At 40.2% G+C, this 12881-nt stretch overlaps 1 protein-coding gene across 1 annotated transcript in view; it reads right to left on the bottom strand.

Annotated features, from left to right (window-relative positions):
* Positions 1-12227, bottom strand: part of LARS1 (leucyl-tRNA synthetase 1) — a 34168-nt gene extending 21941 nt beyond the window's left edge. Inside the window, exons 1-12 of the mRNA XM_052816591.1 lie at positions 12136-12227; positions 10630-10748; positions 7153-7240; positions 6410-6490; positions 5824-5964; positions 4537-4698; positions 3712-3824; positions 3240-3303; positions 2611-2678; positions 2029-2254; positions 831-918; positions 651-727 (exon numbers count right to left, since the gene is read on the bottom strand). Coding sequence (XP_052672551.1) covers positions 651-727; positions 831-918; positions 2029-2254; positions 2611-2678; positions 3240-3303; positions 3712-3824; positions 4537-4698; positions 5824-5964; positions 6410-6490; positions 7153-7240; positions 10630-10748; positions 12136-12141 — 1233 coding nt within the window. The 5' untranslated portion in view covers positions 12142-12227. The remainder of the gene's footprint in view (positions 1-650; positions 728-830; positions 919-2028; positions 2255-2610; positions 2679-3239; positions 3304-3711; positions 3825-4536; positions 4699-5823; positions 5965-6409; positions 6491-7152; positions 7241-10629; positions 10749-12135) is intronic.
* Positions 12228-12881: the final 654 nt, after the last annotated feature.

Raw genomic sequence — 12881 nt, 5'->3', positions numbered from 1 at the left:
TGCAACATGGATAGAAGAAAAATCTTCCAGATTTAAAGGGTTTTATCCATTCATAGGGTCTTTTTTGTACATAATATTTTATTGTAAAGCAGACAAAGCCACTTCCCTGCCTTCCCACCATTTCTCACACCTGAGTTTAATCCCCATCTCATTTCCAGGTGATTCTTTGTCATAAATGTCCACATTTTTAAGAGGGGGAAAAACCAATATTGCTCTACTCTGAAAATGAGTGGGACAAAAATTCAATAGCCAGGGATAGCTCTTTAGACGCTGATGTACTCTTGAAGCTGTAATAGCAACAGCTACGTTAAAAGTCTCATTTCAAATTGATACAGATGTCTTAATCTCATTTCTGGAACTCAATTCCACAACAGGAATTTATTTCTATTTCACTGGTACTCTTCACTACCTTAACATGCAGCAGAAGTTACATGATCCTCATCCAAAACTCTTCTTGAAGTCTGAGAATAAACATCTGTCCCAGCCCAGCTGGTTTTAACTTCATTTATTTTTAACTACTTTGATTTCAAGTTAGAGATGCAAAACACCAATCAATGGGAGTTTAATTTTACCCACTGGATATCCACTTCTGACCCTCCACACTATGGAAAGGAAACAGAAACAGAAGCAATTCAGTTAACAGACTGTACCTGTTTTTTTTTCAAATCTCTCAGGGCTGCAATGTCATCCGGAGAATCAGAGGGAACACTTGTTACCACTCCAGTTCCTTGACAAAGAAAAAGATACAACAGATAGAAAGATTAGCCAGCACATATTGAATGCACAGCATGCATCAAACAGGCTTTGGCAAGATGCTGCTGTAAAGTTACCTTTATCTTCCTTGATTGTGAGCATGGGAAGAGCATATATAACTTTGTAGGCGGTGAGAGGTGCCAAAAGTGCAGCGCCAAGAATCTCCTATGTGGGACAAAGGAATATCGTTACAATAAATAGCACTTTTTCAGCCTAGCTGTGTAAGCTCTCCTGGCAGATATTCTTTAAATTTGTTGGCATTCCTTACATATTACAAACAAATAAATTGAAAAAAAAAATATATAGTTCGACAAGGAGGAATTACATAGGAAAAGAAAGTGTATACCACTTGAGACAGTACATGGACCATTTACTGGTAGAAAAGTCAAATACCAGATAATATAGAGAAAGCAAAACTACTGAAGTATAGAGTTGGAAAAAGACAGTAAGCAGAACAGTTTGTCTCCAAATATCTGAAGCACATCAGCATCAAGACAGGCAGAATTAAGAAGCTAGAGTCAAAAGCCAGATTAAACAAAGGCAGGAAAAGAATTTCGTCAAGACCATTTATGCACTGACAGGAGGTAGTCTAGATGTTGCAGTTGTCTTCTACCTCTCTAATCTGCTTGAATTCACATCATGTCTACTAACAAAGAAACAAAAACTGTATTTTCTACTTCATCCTTCAAAGCAGGATCAAGAAAGATGATGACAAGTTTTAGTGAATGGAAATCGAGTGATGTAAACAGCATGAAGGTGCTTTCTATTAGGATGAACAAATGCCACTAACTACACTTTACTCAAAGCACAGAAGTTAAGGATAATAAATATCAAAACCACTAATATTCAGCTACTAAGCTAAGAAAGCTTCATTCACAAAGATGTAATGGAAATGTCAGCATCAACAAAAAGCCTTTTTCACAAAACCCTTCCCACCTATTACTTTTTTCTGTCCTTTCCATTCCTCGTAGAGAAGTCATCACTCTTCCCAGCATGCAGAAAAATGTCACTTAAAACCATTCACGCATCACATAATGCTAAGGCAATAGTAATGCATTTGTCCACAGGTAAGTGCATCAGCTTAATCTCCCAGTAGTAGCTGCAGCTCGGCTGCCAAGGAAGCTGTCTTCTGCTTGCTTTTTTGTCACTAAACACTCCAAAATTTTTGTAATAGTTCCTATAATTTCCTTTGTAAATAGAATTCTACCATCACCTTTGTAAGTATAAGCTTCACGGGAATAGATAAGCCTGACCAGCAAGCTGCAAGATGCTTACTTCTCCCATCAGCTCCTTGACAACAGGTACGACTCCATTATCTTTTGTAAAGCCCTGGTAGGACATATTCCTGGCAGCTCTTTGGGTACAGATAAAAATATCCCCATTCACAGTTTCAAAGCCGATGTACTTCATATCTGGGCGAACCCAGCAGTTAGTCTGTCCAAACATGGTCTCTGGTCTGAGCGTAGCAGCCACCAAGAAGATATTTTTTCCTCTTAGGCCACTGGGGGGAAAAAAGTATTTTATAAGTCACCAAAATAAAAACATTTAGGATAATACAGAACATGCTTTTAAGCTAATATGAACTTTTAAGTAACATTTCCTAAGGGATGAAAGTGGGTCATTAAGTTCTTTGTGGGTTTTGATATTTTCTTTTTTTTTTTTTTTTTTTTTTAATTCAAATTTGAGTTCCACACAGACTAGTGAGTAGAGCAGCTCAAAACAGAGACCAAGCCTTTGAAGTGACAGAAGTAACAGGGTGAAATTAAATTCTGCATTAGGCAAAACAGATTGTCTAATTTAATGGTCACTTCTGGCCATAAGATAGAACCTATTTGCCGTTACAAATTCAAGACCTACCTTAATTTTGTGGGATAAGGATCTAACACCTTCATTTTTATTAGCATATATTCTTGAGGCCCGACACCCTACAATTCACATAAACAATGCAGCAATCAATACATAACATTGACACAAGCAGTAAAGAAAATAAATCCCAGTCTGTAGTAAGCTAATCCAAGCACTATTTAAGGTACTGATGCTTTCTTCAAAGTCAGTCATATTTCCATTGATACAAATGACTGTTTACTAAAATGCAGACTGGAGAGAGAGGTTATACTTTATTCCTACATCCAAAAATTTACTCATCACAGCCACTATCTCAGCAATATATAAATTAATAACAGCTTATTTGTTTATAAATTAATAACAGCTTATTTGTTTTGTTTCAACAGATAGATAACGATATGATGTAGTGATGCTGCTGGCACAAATTGCCAAATAATCGCAGAAAACAGCTACAATTGAAAATACTATCCATAGTTCAAGACAAATATTCTCAATAGAGGAGTTCATTCAGTTTTTACATATACTGACAACTGAGAACCAATAACTGTACAAAATACATTTTGCTTCAAGATACAATTTATTTTTCCATTCAGTACTTAAAAGCATAAGCAATACATAAAAATCTCAGTTAAAAATATTACCTCTCCTGTTTGCCTGTCATGATCCATGCAAGGCTGTCCATCTTTTGGAGAATAAATTGTGTATCTAGAAAAAGGTATGTTTTAATTTAGTAGCAAATACAATAACGTGTAGACCAAATGAAAAAAAAAAATCTTTATCAAAAAGAGACCTCTTAATGGTATTTTCAAAATTTGTGTAAATCTGTTTCCACCAATGTCAACGTCCAGTTTTTACAAGAGCTTTCAGTATCGGCCATATTTTGCTTTGAGTTGGTATCCATGGAAAAAATAAAACAGGAATGCATTCTCATACACTTCGGTAGCACAATAAACACACTACTTCATCCTGCCTAGTAGAGCATTTGAAATGAAAGGATTCTAGTTTAATGTGAGTTATAAGCACGTTCTAGAAATGTGTCATAGGGTTCCATCCTTAGTAAAGCTGAGCTTATCCATATTCACAATAAACTCAAGAGTTAAGTGGTAGGCTTACCGTTTCCCAAACTTAATCTTATTTCTTTCCTTTAATGTAAGAAATTGCCATCGTACAAAGGAATCATAGTAAGGATTAACATCTGTAGTAATGAAAGAACGCCTCCAATCCACCTGGAAATGTGTAAGAGTCTCCGGTAAGTAAATACAATAAAGAAATTCAAGGAACCTCACAATAGCAAAAATGTTATTTTAAAAACAAAAAGAAGTTTCTCTCCGGAAGGAGAATGCAACTACATATCACACAAAGGGTGCATGCTTAAAAACATAACTGTGCAGTCTGTATGTGCGTGGCCTTTAAGAGCTGAGATATCAAAGACTCAGGGCCCCATCTGCTGACTGAATTTTAGAGATTTTGCAGCAGTTTTAATCAACCACTCAAGCTAAATTTCAGCACTACCTTGTTTCATAATCTCTATCATTCTTCATTTTTAAAAATCTGTTGTCAGTAGGACAAGTATCTTTATTTAATATCACATCACTACTCTTCCTAAAACTACTGTCAATACTGACTACAGAACAGTTATCTAATACAGAAAGAAGAAGTGAAAGTCATAATTTCTTTATTCGATTCTTCTTTCCAGTTGTGATCATTGCATAGGGTATAAGCGCTACATAATAAAGCCCTTATTATTCTTAATGTAAGAAATAATTACCCAAGACTATTAAAATGTTAAATGAGTAATTTCATAAATACCAGAAACATTTCTAGAATAATGTTGGTATTATGCAGAAAATCTTCTCAAAGGAGGAGCAGCATATTCCTGAACATAACAATACAAGTATGGCTGCTTGCATAATTGACTTTTAGATTTCACACAGTTACCTTCAATCCCATGCTTTTCAGATCCTGAACAGCAAGGGGAGGGAAATAATCCAGCCAATGCTCAGCTTCAGAAAAACTGACCACTTCTTCATCAGAAAGACCCAAAGACTTCATGATTCCCCACTGGTATTTGGAAGAGCCAGTCTTGGCAGCAGCCTTACTCTGAAAGGACAACTGTGGTTAGGAAAAAGTGCACGTTCTTGTATTCACGATAGCTTTATACGCTCGAGAGCATTTTTCTCTATTAATGTTACAATTTCTATTTCCAGATATAGAATACAAGTATTCCAACATCCTTTCCCTAGCAGTGAAGATTAATGATTAGAGTTTCTGATCTACACTATTTCCTAGCTCGTATTCAACTGTACATACAGTAATCCTCCTCTTTTCAACTGTTACATGCTTAGATCTGACGCATAAGGGTGTGCCATGACAAGCTGGCAAGAAATGACCAGTTCACCAAGGTCCTGGTCAAACAAATGGCTGTTTTCACCATGAAAAGGTGGAGCAGTCCTGCACTATATCCTTGTATCAAAAACATTTTCTGCTGTTACTTTGCTTATATTACTTTTTCCTTTAAATATCTTATGTCTCTACCCAACAGCAACTTACTACCCACAAGAGTAGGCAAGATCACATCTTCTGTTGATGTAGATCAGACAGAATCCCAAATCTAATGCTTCCAGTGTGACAAACCCTTTAGCATACATAAACAATATACATAAGAACATCTCTAAATTTTTCCTAGATGTGACTTTTTTCCTTGCTTTGTGATACTCCCAAAATCATAAATCTCATTTAAATACCTGATAAGCCAAAATAGTTCAGATTATTTTAATTAGCGTATCTAGCCAGAATAGGCCAGATACCAATTTACAAGACAATAACCAGCATAGTAGGTATATATATCCCCTACCTCTGAGAAAGCAGGGTTAATTCCTACAACTTGTTTGTGAATGCTTTGTGCAGAAGAAAAAAAAAAAAAGAAAAAAGAAAAAAAAAATCAGAATATTACCCTGGATGATCCCATTTTTCCTCAGGAAACTATTAAATAGTGCACCAGCTCACCATTAAGATTTCATGCATTAAAATGATATCTCTGGAACCATGCAGTTGATGTATTTTTTTCCAAGTCTACCTTAAAAGTACCCAGCTATCTTGGAAAAAACAATCAAAATATTTGTATCACAGGTTTCTCTGAGTGTGAAGGAGGAAAAACCCATAATGCATACTTTGAAGCTTTAAGAGCACAGCTACCAATCCAGAAAATCTTTGTTTAAAGTTTACCTTTTTGCCTTTTGCTTTGTCTTTGATGATAATTTCTTCTTCTTTTTTAGCAGAATTTTCTTCCTCTTCTTCCTCCTCATCAGGAAATTCAGGTGGGCAGCCATATAATTCCATTTCTCTTTTTAGCTTATCTGCACAAGCCTAAATAGAGTTATTGGTGGTCTATCAGCACTTTTCTGTGGCAACTGCTTCAATCACAGCTAAGGAGTGCTTTTTACTGATAACACTTTGCATTTCGCTATAATACTTTAAACTTTTTCTCGACATTGCATTAAATTCTAGGAGATCTTGCAACTTCAAGAATGCCTGCCATGGCAGGAAGAGGTTTATAGTGAGGATTTTCATTTTGCAAATGAAAAAATATAATAGGTAAACTTATGTTTTAAAGCATTTCATTTTCTATAAAGTGATAATGTATAGTTCAAGCACAACACATCTTTACTACAAATTCAGGTTCCAAATCACAGTCTTGATGAATTTTTTAATGAATTAACATGGTGATTGGGATGGACAGTAAGCAACGCTTCAAGTAGTCTTAAGTATAAAAAACATTAGAAAAAGCCCTCAGTAACTCAAAACATCTTACCTTTATAGGCATCCCAGTGCAGTGTAGACCAAATGGAAACAAGCAATTCTTTCCCTTTAGCCTCTGGTACCCAACTGCAAACTATATAAAGTGGAAAAATGAAACAGATGAAACAAGAACGGCATAAGGCTAAACTAGCACTCTTTCCAAAAAATACGTGCACTTCCTTCTTTAACATGAAACTACTGAAAGACAGATGAACGCAGTCAACAGCATCTAGGAAGCTAATTAATGGAAAAGAAGGTGAAGCTAAGTTTTGTTATCAGGTCTGCCGCTGCCTGGCTGCGTAAGTACAAGCTTTCCTAATTTTCAGGGAGTTGTTTTTGACTAGAGAAAAATGGATGCAAAGAAGAGATTGTTTTTGTGGAATCCTATCCGCTAGTACCTAAAACCTGTTAACACACAGGTAACAGAGCACGGTATTCACAAACAAAAGGGACAATAAGAATTCTTGTTAAGTTTGTGCCGTTTAGCAGCAATCCTTTAAAATCTTGGCAAATCTGAAAGAATAAATAGAGGAAACACCTGGAGTCTAGTCCCCTAGAACTAAAAAAAGTGATGAGTGGCATTTCTCTTCAACCAGTAATATTTCCAGTGAAAATATGGAAAAAAAAGGGAGCTTTGAATAACTCATTATTGAATCTATAAATTAACAAGGCATTCTGTTAGTTCCAAATTTAACTGCAAAATTAGCATTTGTTCTAGAGTAGTATTTAAAGGTATTAGCAAAAGAAAATTTTTACCTCACATTTAGATAAAGAAAATGTGTGTCCCAGGTGAAGGCGGCCATTCATGTAGGGATAAGGAAAGGTAACAAAGTATTTTCCTTTGCTGTGAAGAAATTCAAAGAATTAAAACATGTAATTAGCTTTTAAAATGACCATCAGAAGATGCACAAGCAAAACAGTTAACTGATATGTTCAGCTATTATCAGCCCACAGTGACATTAAAATAATATTTTCCCTGCCAGTAACATGAGTCTTTGATTTTAAAGAACTGATATACTAAAAGGTTTTATCATCTTCAAAAAAAATTAAAAAAAAAAAATCAACACAGACCACAAAAGAAAAAAAACACATAGTACTGACATCACAAAGAAACTTTCAAATAGCTATAACATCTTCCCAAGGGTAACAAATTCTAATCCTGCTTCTCTAAATTAATTACTGCAAAGGCTTAAAGTCAATTAATTATGTTATTAATCTCCCACAGTTATTTAATCTCCCACTGTCTGAGTTCAGATTTTTTAGTGGCACACTGTAAATAATTACTCATTTCACAGGGATATATTGTTGCACGGTGTTTTGAATACGTATTATGTTGTTGTAACCTGACCTCTCAAAGCAGCTAAGATAATTTCTAGATCTTTAGGACATTGTCAATTTCTACCTGCACCTTTGCACTCTACTCCCTGCCTTGTCTTTTCCCCTTCAGACACTACCACTGATGTATAAATGTGCATAAATAAAGGCCAAGTAATTGGTTTGCTTGCAAAATATTACAATTTAGGAAGCTGCCACCTGTTACACCACTTTAGTTATTATCTTGGTTTAGTTTGACCTTCCCACACAAGAAATAACTAACCTCACATTGCCGAGGTCACTGCTTTTTCAGTCAGAGACCTACCCAAAGGACTAATGCTGTTCCACAAGGAAGCCCCTCTCTACAAAGAGCATTGATTGTACTGATCTGAGAGGAATTGTGCTCCCACACATGCTAAGCATTTCCAGAGGTTCTGTCTTAAACAAGTTTCTCGGGGCTACTCTGGGGCAGAAATAAAACCAAGAGTTAAATGGTCTTTCTTAATCCCGCAGTACGTTCCCTTCGCCCATGAAACACGCTTCCCCCCAGCAGCTCTGCTCTCCCCCTTCCTCGGGCTGCCACCCTTACGGTCCTGAGCAAGCGTGACCAAGGCAAGCCCAAAGCTATCCCCCCATCAGTTCACTCAAGCAGCACTGCATCTACCACCAGGGAAGCCCGTTGTGACAGATAAAGGGATGGAACATAACATTAGAGCTTGGTAGCTGCTCAGGCACTACGGCAGACTGTATCTGCCATGTGGAAAGCAAACAAGAGTCCAAACCAGCGCTACACATGCCTGCTATTTTAGAAGAACCAATTTCAGAAAGCTGAGGACAATTATGAAACCAACCAGGTGGGAGAAAATTTAAGCAAAGAAATAAGCACCATCTACAATCAACAGACAGCAGCTCAGGAATATTTCACCGTAAGACCAGAAAGCCGCTATCAAAGCAAAATGTTGTGTTGACCAAAACCAGCACAGATTAAAAGCAGAATGCTCTATAAAAAAAAAAAAAAATCCTTAACTAACAACTAAGAAAAACAAGGTAAAATTCACAGCAGTTCAAATTAATTAGAAGAGGCAAATACCAAAAAAGAAAAACCCAGATAAACCTCAGTACAGATTCACGCATGAAGATGATGTCAACAAGAGGGTTTTTTCTTTAACAAAATAAACAAACAAAGGCAATCCTACCAATGGCATTATTACATGGAAACAGCAGAAAACAAGAGACAGTTCAGACACAGTCCCTCTAGAAACACAGTGAAATTACATTAACAGAGGAAGCTTCAAGCAAAGAAGCAGAAATACAACAAATGCAGTGACTGGAACTGAAGTCAGAGAACTTCATAATTAATAAAAAACTTTAGATAATAAAAAAATAAATCAGGAACACTGTTAGCCATTAAAACAACCTGGGAAGTTCTGTGGTGGAATTCCGTTCTTTTTAAATAAGGGTTAGATTTTTTCCTAGGGAATCTTCTCTAGTTCAAGCAGAAATTATATCAAAGAATTTATTAAGTCTGAGTTTTGGAAAAGGCCAACCACATTATAAGCCATCTCTCTTGGCCCATTTTCTTTGAATAACTGTGATCTTTAATAATGATACAGATATTCCTGCTATCACTTCCCAGGATTGAGTGTTGCATGAATAGCCACAGATCCCTTACAGCAATTCCATCTACATCATAGTAGAGCTTTACTAGCTCAACCCAAGAAAAAACACTCTAAGTAAAGCCTCCTCCTGGCACACGATGAAATCCCACTGTGACTATGTAAGGACTGACCACAGAAATGTTCTGCCAGCATCATCTCTCTCTCTCTCCTCTGAGGAAGCTTTTAGTAATATCAGCTATTTTATAAAAATAGATAGAAGACAAAACCCTGAAATAAATACATGGCATTTTAACTAGAAGCGTAAGAACATCAGTTCAGCAAAGCAGCTTTTTCTCCATTTATAAGGTGGTCACATGTTACCATGATGAACACTGAGATTTCACATTAAATTGCTCCATATAGTAAAACTGACCTACTACTTTCATTTTTGGTCAGAAACTAAGTACTAATTACAGCCTTGAATTTCAACCTGTAAGATACCGAATACTTAAAAGCACAGATTGCATTTCTTTTAAGTGAAAAAGGAGTTCTACAGTGTGAGCAAAACACCCCCACACAACAGTTTTTATTACACCTCCTAATTTTGCATTCAAATCTTCTGACCCGTTTGGGTCCTTCACTCTTTACTCAGTCCTGGAACTTATTTTGCTGGAGCTGCAGATCACAACAGAAGTGCAAACTGAAGGTCTATGACTAACAAGGTAGCAGGACAAACTTCTGCAATACGGTTCATGTATGAAAAGAAATCACAGCACCTCATCTGAGGAACAGTAATGATCACACACCTGGCCTTGATCCAATTCTACGCAAAGTAAAACAGGTTGGCCTACACCAGGACCCAAGATATTTGTTTAACAATTTTCTTTTCTCAGTGAAGCAGAGCAAGTACACACCTTCCTTCAGAGAAAGGAGTGGTCCTTTCTAACTGGGAGAGTAAAAGCCCTCCCACTAGTAAGGGCTCAGGGATCCCATTGAGAAGCATCCTCCATGTCAAAGAGTAGAAGTCACCAAAGAGAATCCGTTTTTAAAATCTCAGAGGATACTGATAGTACCAAGGAATGAGGAGAAGGCTTTTTTCATCCTACTGGAACTTGCCCAACACATGTACACCACTGCTTTATGTTGTCAGCTACGGAAATGCCAACTTAATGTATAAGCAAGTACCTCCAGGTGATCCAAGAGCACTATTCTTTCAAAAGAGGGCGCTTTTCTCCCCCCCTGGGTTTTGAAGGAGAAAAGTTCCCCTGAAAAGAAATTTCAAGCAGTTAAAGATAAAACCTGTTAAAAAATGTAATGATACCTCTTTTGGTTCTGCCTATCCGAAGCATCAATCTCAAAGACTCGCTCATCATCCCACTTTTGCTGGACCTCTTTCTCAATTTTCTTCAGGAAATCGACTTTTGCTGTCCCTTTACGTTCCTATTAAACGGAAAGAAGAAGAAAAGTCTGGCTGAATGGATTACCAAATACAGAACTGTAACATATTACAGACAAATCCTAAACTCCTTTTGTTATGGGCAAGCATTTCTCCGGACTCCATAACACTGCAGCATAATCTCACAACAAAGAATCATTAATGTGATCAATGATCAGGCCATGTAAATGCGTATCCTTGAGATTCAGCCTTCTGAAACAAGATCTAAAATCTGTAAGGAAAGCATTTGCCAAGGCAAAGGACTATCTTAGCCAACATAACACACACAAATAAACTGATCGTTTTACCAATAACTAACAAATTCAGAGGTGTCTGAATTGAGGAGAGAGGAGTGGATATAAATCGGAAGTAAAAAAAACCACCATGGAATTCTGGTTTTGTTCCAGACTCTTCATAAACCCCATGTAATGTTTCTTCATCTTGCTATACGTTAAGTAGGAATAGTACTTCCTACACCAGAAGAGTCTGGCATACAAGTCGACTCTAACTGTAGTTTACAAAGAGAGTTCTTCAGGTAAAGTATTTTAAATGACGTCAAATTCCACTGGTGTTTAAGCACCACCATTAAGTGTTAAATATTCCCTCTCCTTTTTCTTTTCTTATACAACATATTACAAGCGTTAAAGGATACACGCACTACAGATACCACAGTCCTAAAGCTTGACATTCACAAAGTCTGAGGGTTTGGGTTTTTTCCCCAAGATCAAGGCACTACTAAGGTATTTGGGGCAGAAGCTGTACCTACCTTTACTCACATAAGCCAACATAAATCTGATTAACAATAAAAGCACTATGGCAAACCTCAAAATACCTTTAAAAGAAAAGCAAAGATATTATGGTAATTTAATGAAAGGTTCTAACTCATGCCAGGAAGTCTAATCACTAGTCTCTTGTTCTCCTGTGGTACTGCATCATTCACCTTAGCGTGGCTCCACCATTTTACGCATTGTTATGCCACCTGTAAAACCACGAAACTAGCTGCTGAAAGTCGTCTGCGCTTCCAAAGCGTTTGTCAGCCGAGTAAGCTGCCCAGACATACTGCCTACCAGCACCGGCGGCTGACCCGACTTGGAAACAACCAAAGACAGCTAGAGACGGCCAGGCCCCCCCCGCCACCCCTCCGAGGGCAGGCCTGCCCCTCAGGATCGCTCTCCTGCAGCCCCACACACCACAGAACCGCGCTGGGAAGCGGGACGGCCCCGCTAGCGCTGAGGGGACCGCGGGGAGCCCAGCCACCGCGCCGGGAGGCGGCCCGTCCCGCGCGAAGTCCCCCCGGGCGGACACTGCCGCACATGCCCCGCCGCGAACCGCGGCCCCAGAGCAAGACCCGCCGGGCCGGGCCCGGAGCTCTCGCTCCGCGTCCGCACTCACCGCCATGCTGCCGGGCCGCCGCGCCTGACGGGAGACAGAACGCCCCGCCCATCGGCGGCGGGGCGAGGCCAGGCTGTACCACGGCGGCGGTGGCCGGGCGGGGCTGTACCAAGGCGGCGGGCGGGGGGGGGGGGGGGGGGGGTGGCGGCGGCCCGGCAGGGGCGGGCAGGCGGGAGGGCGCTGCGGGCGCGGGCCTTTTGTAGCGCGAAGGCCGCCAGCTCCCGCCGCCGACTGTGACAGCCGGGGCGGAGGGAGCGCGACCCGGCGGGGAGGCAGTGCGCCTGTCCGCATCCTGCGGTCCCGCTCCCCTGCCGTGCTCGGCGGGAACAGAGCCGTCCCGGTGCGCGGCCCCTTCCGGGCGGGCAGAGCCCCGCTGCAGGGCCAGCGCCAAGCAGGGGCAGGGGCAGGGCCGCCGGCCTGCTGGCTGGGGGCGCGGCGGGGCCTCGGGGGCCTGGCCGGTACGGCAAGCCAGACTTGCCCGTGCTGTGCTCGCACCGGCGGAGCCCGCCGACCGGCGCGGCCCTGGGCCTCTGCGCGTACAAAGCCGCAGCAGAGGCCTCGGCACCGACCCGCCTCCGGGAGACCGGGAGCGCGTCGCTGCCGCCGGGTTCGTCAGCGCACAGGCCCGAGTCCGCAGGGCGGCACACGGACGCGCCCGGGCGCGGCTCCCCCCTACGGAAACGTCGAAAAAGGGGGGAAAAAAAATAAAATACATCCACCTGCCCCGGCGGGCCTGCCGCTGGGGG

Source organism: Harpia harpyja, chromosome 20 (genome assembly GCF_026419915.1).
Source record: "Harpia harpyja isolate bHarHar1 chromosome 20, bHarHar1 primary haplotype, whole genome shotgun sequence".
NCBI lineage: Eukaryota > Metazoa > Chordata > Aves > Accipitriformes > Accipitridae > Harpia > Harpia harpyja.
This window is presented reverse-complemented; position numbering and strand designations above follow the sequence as displayed.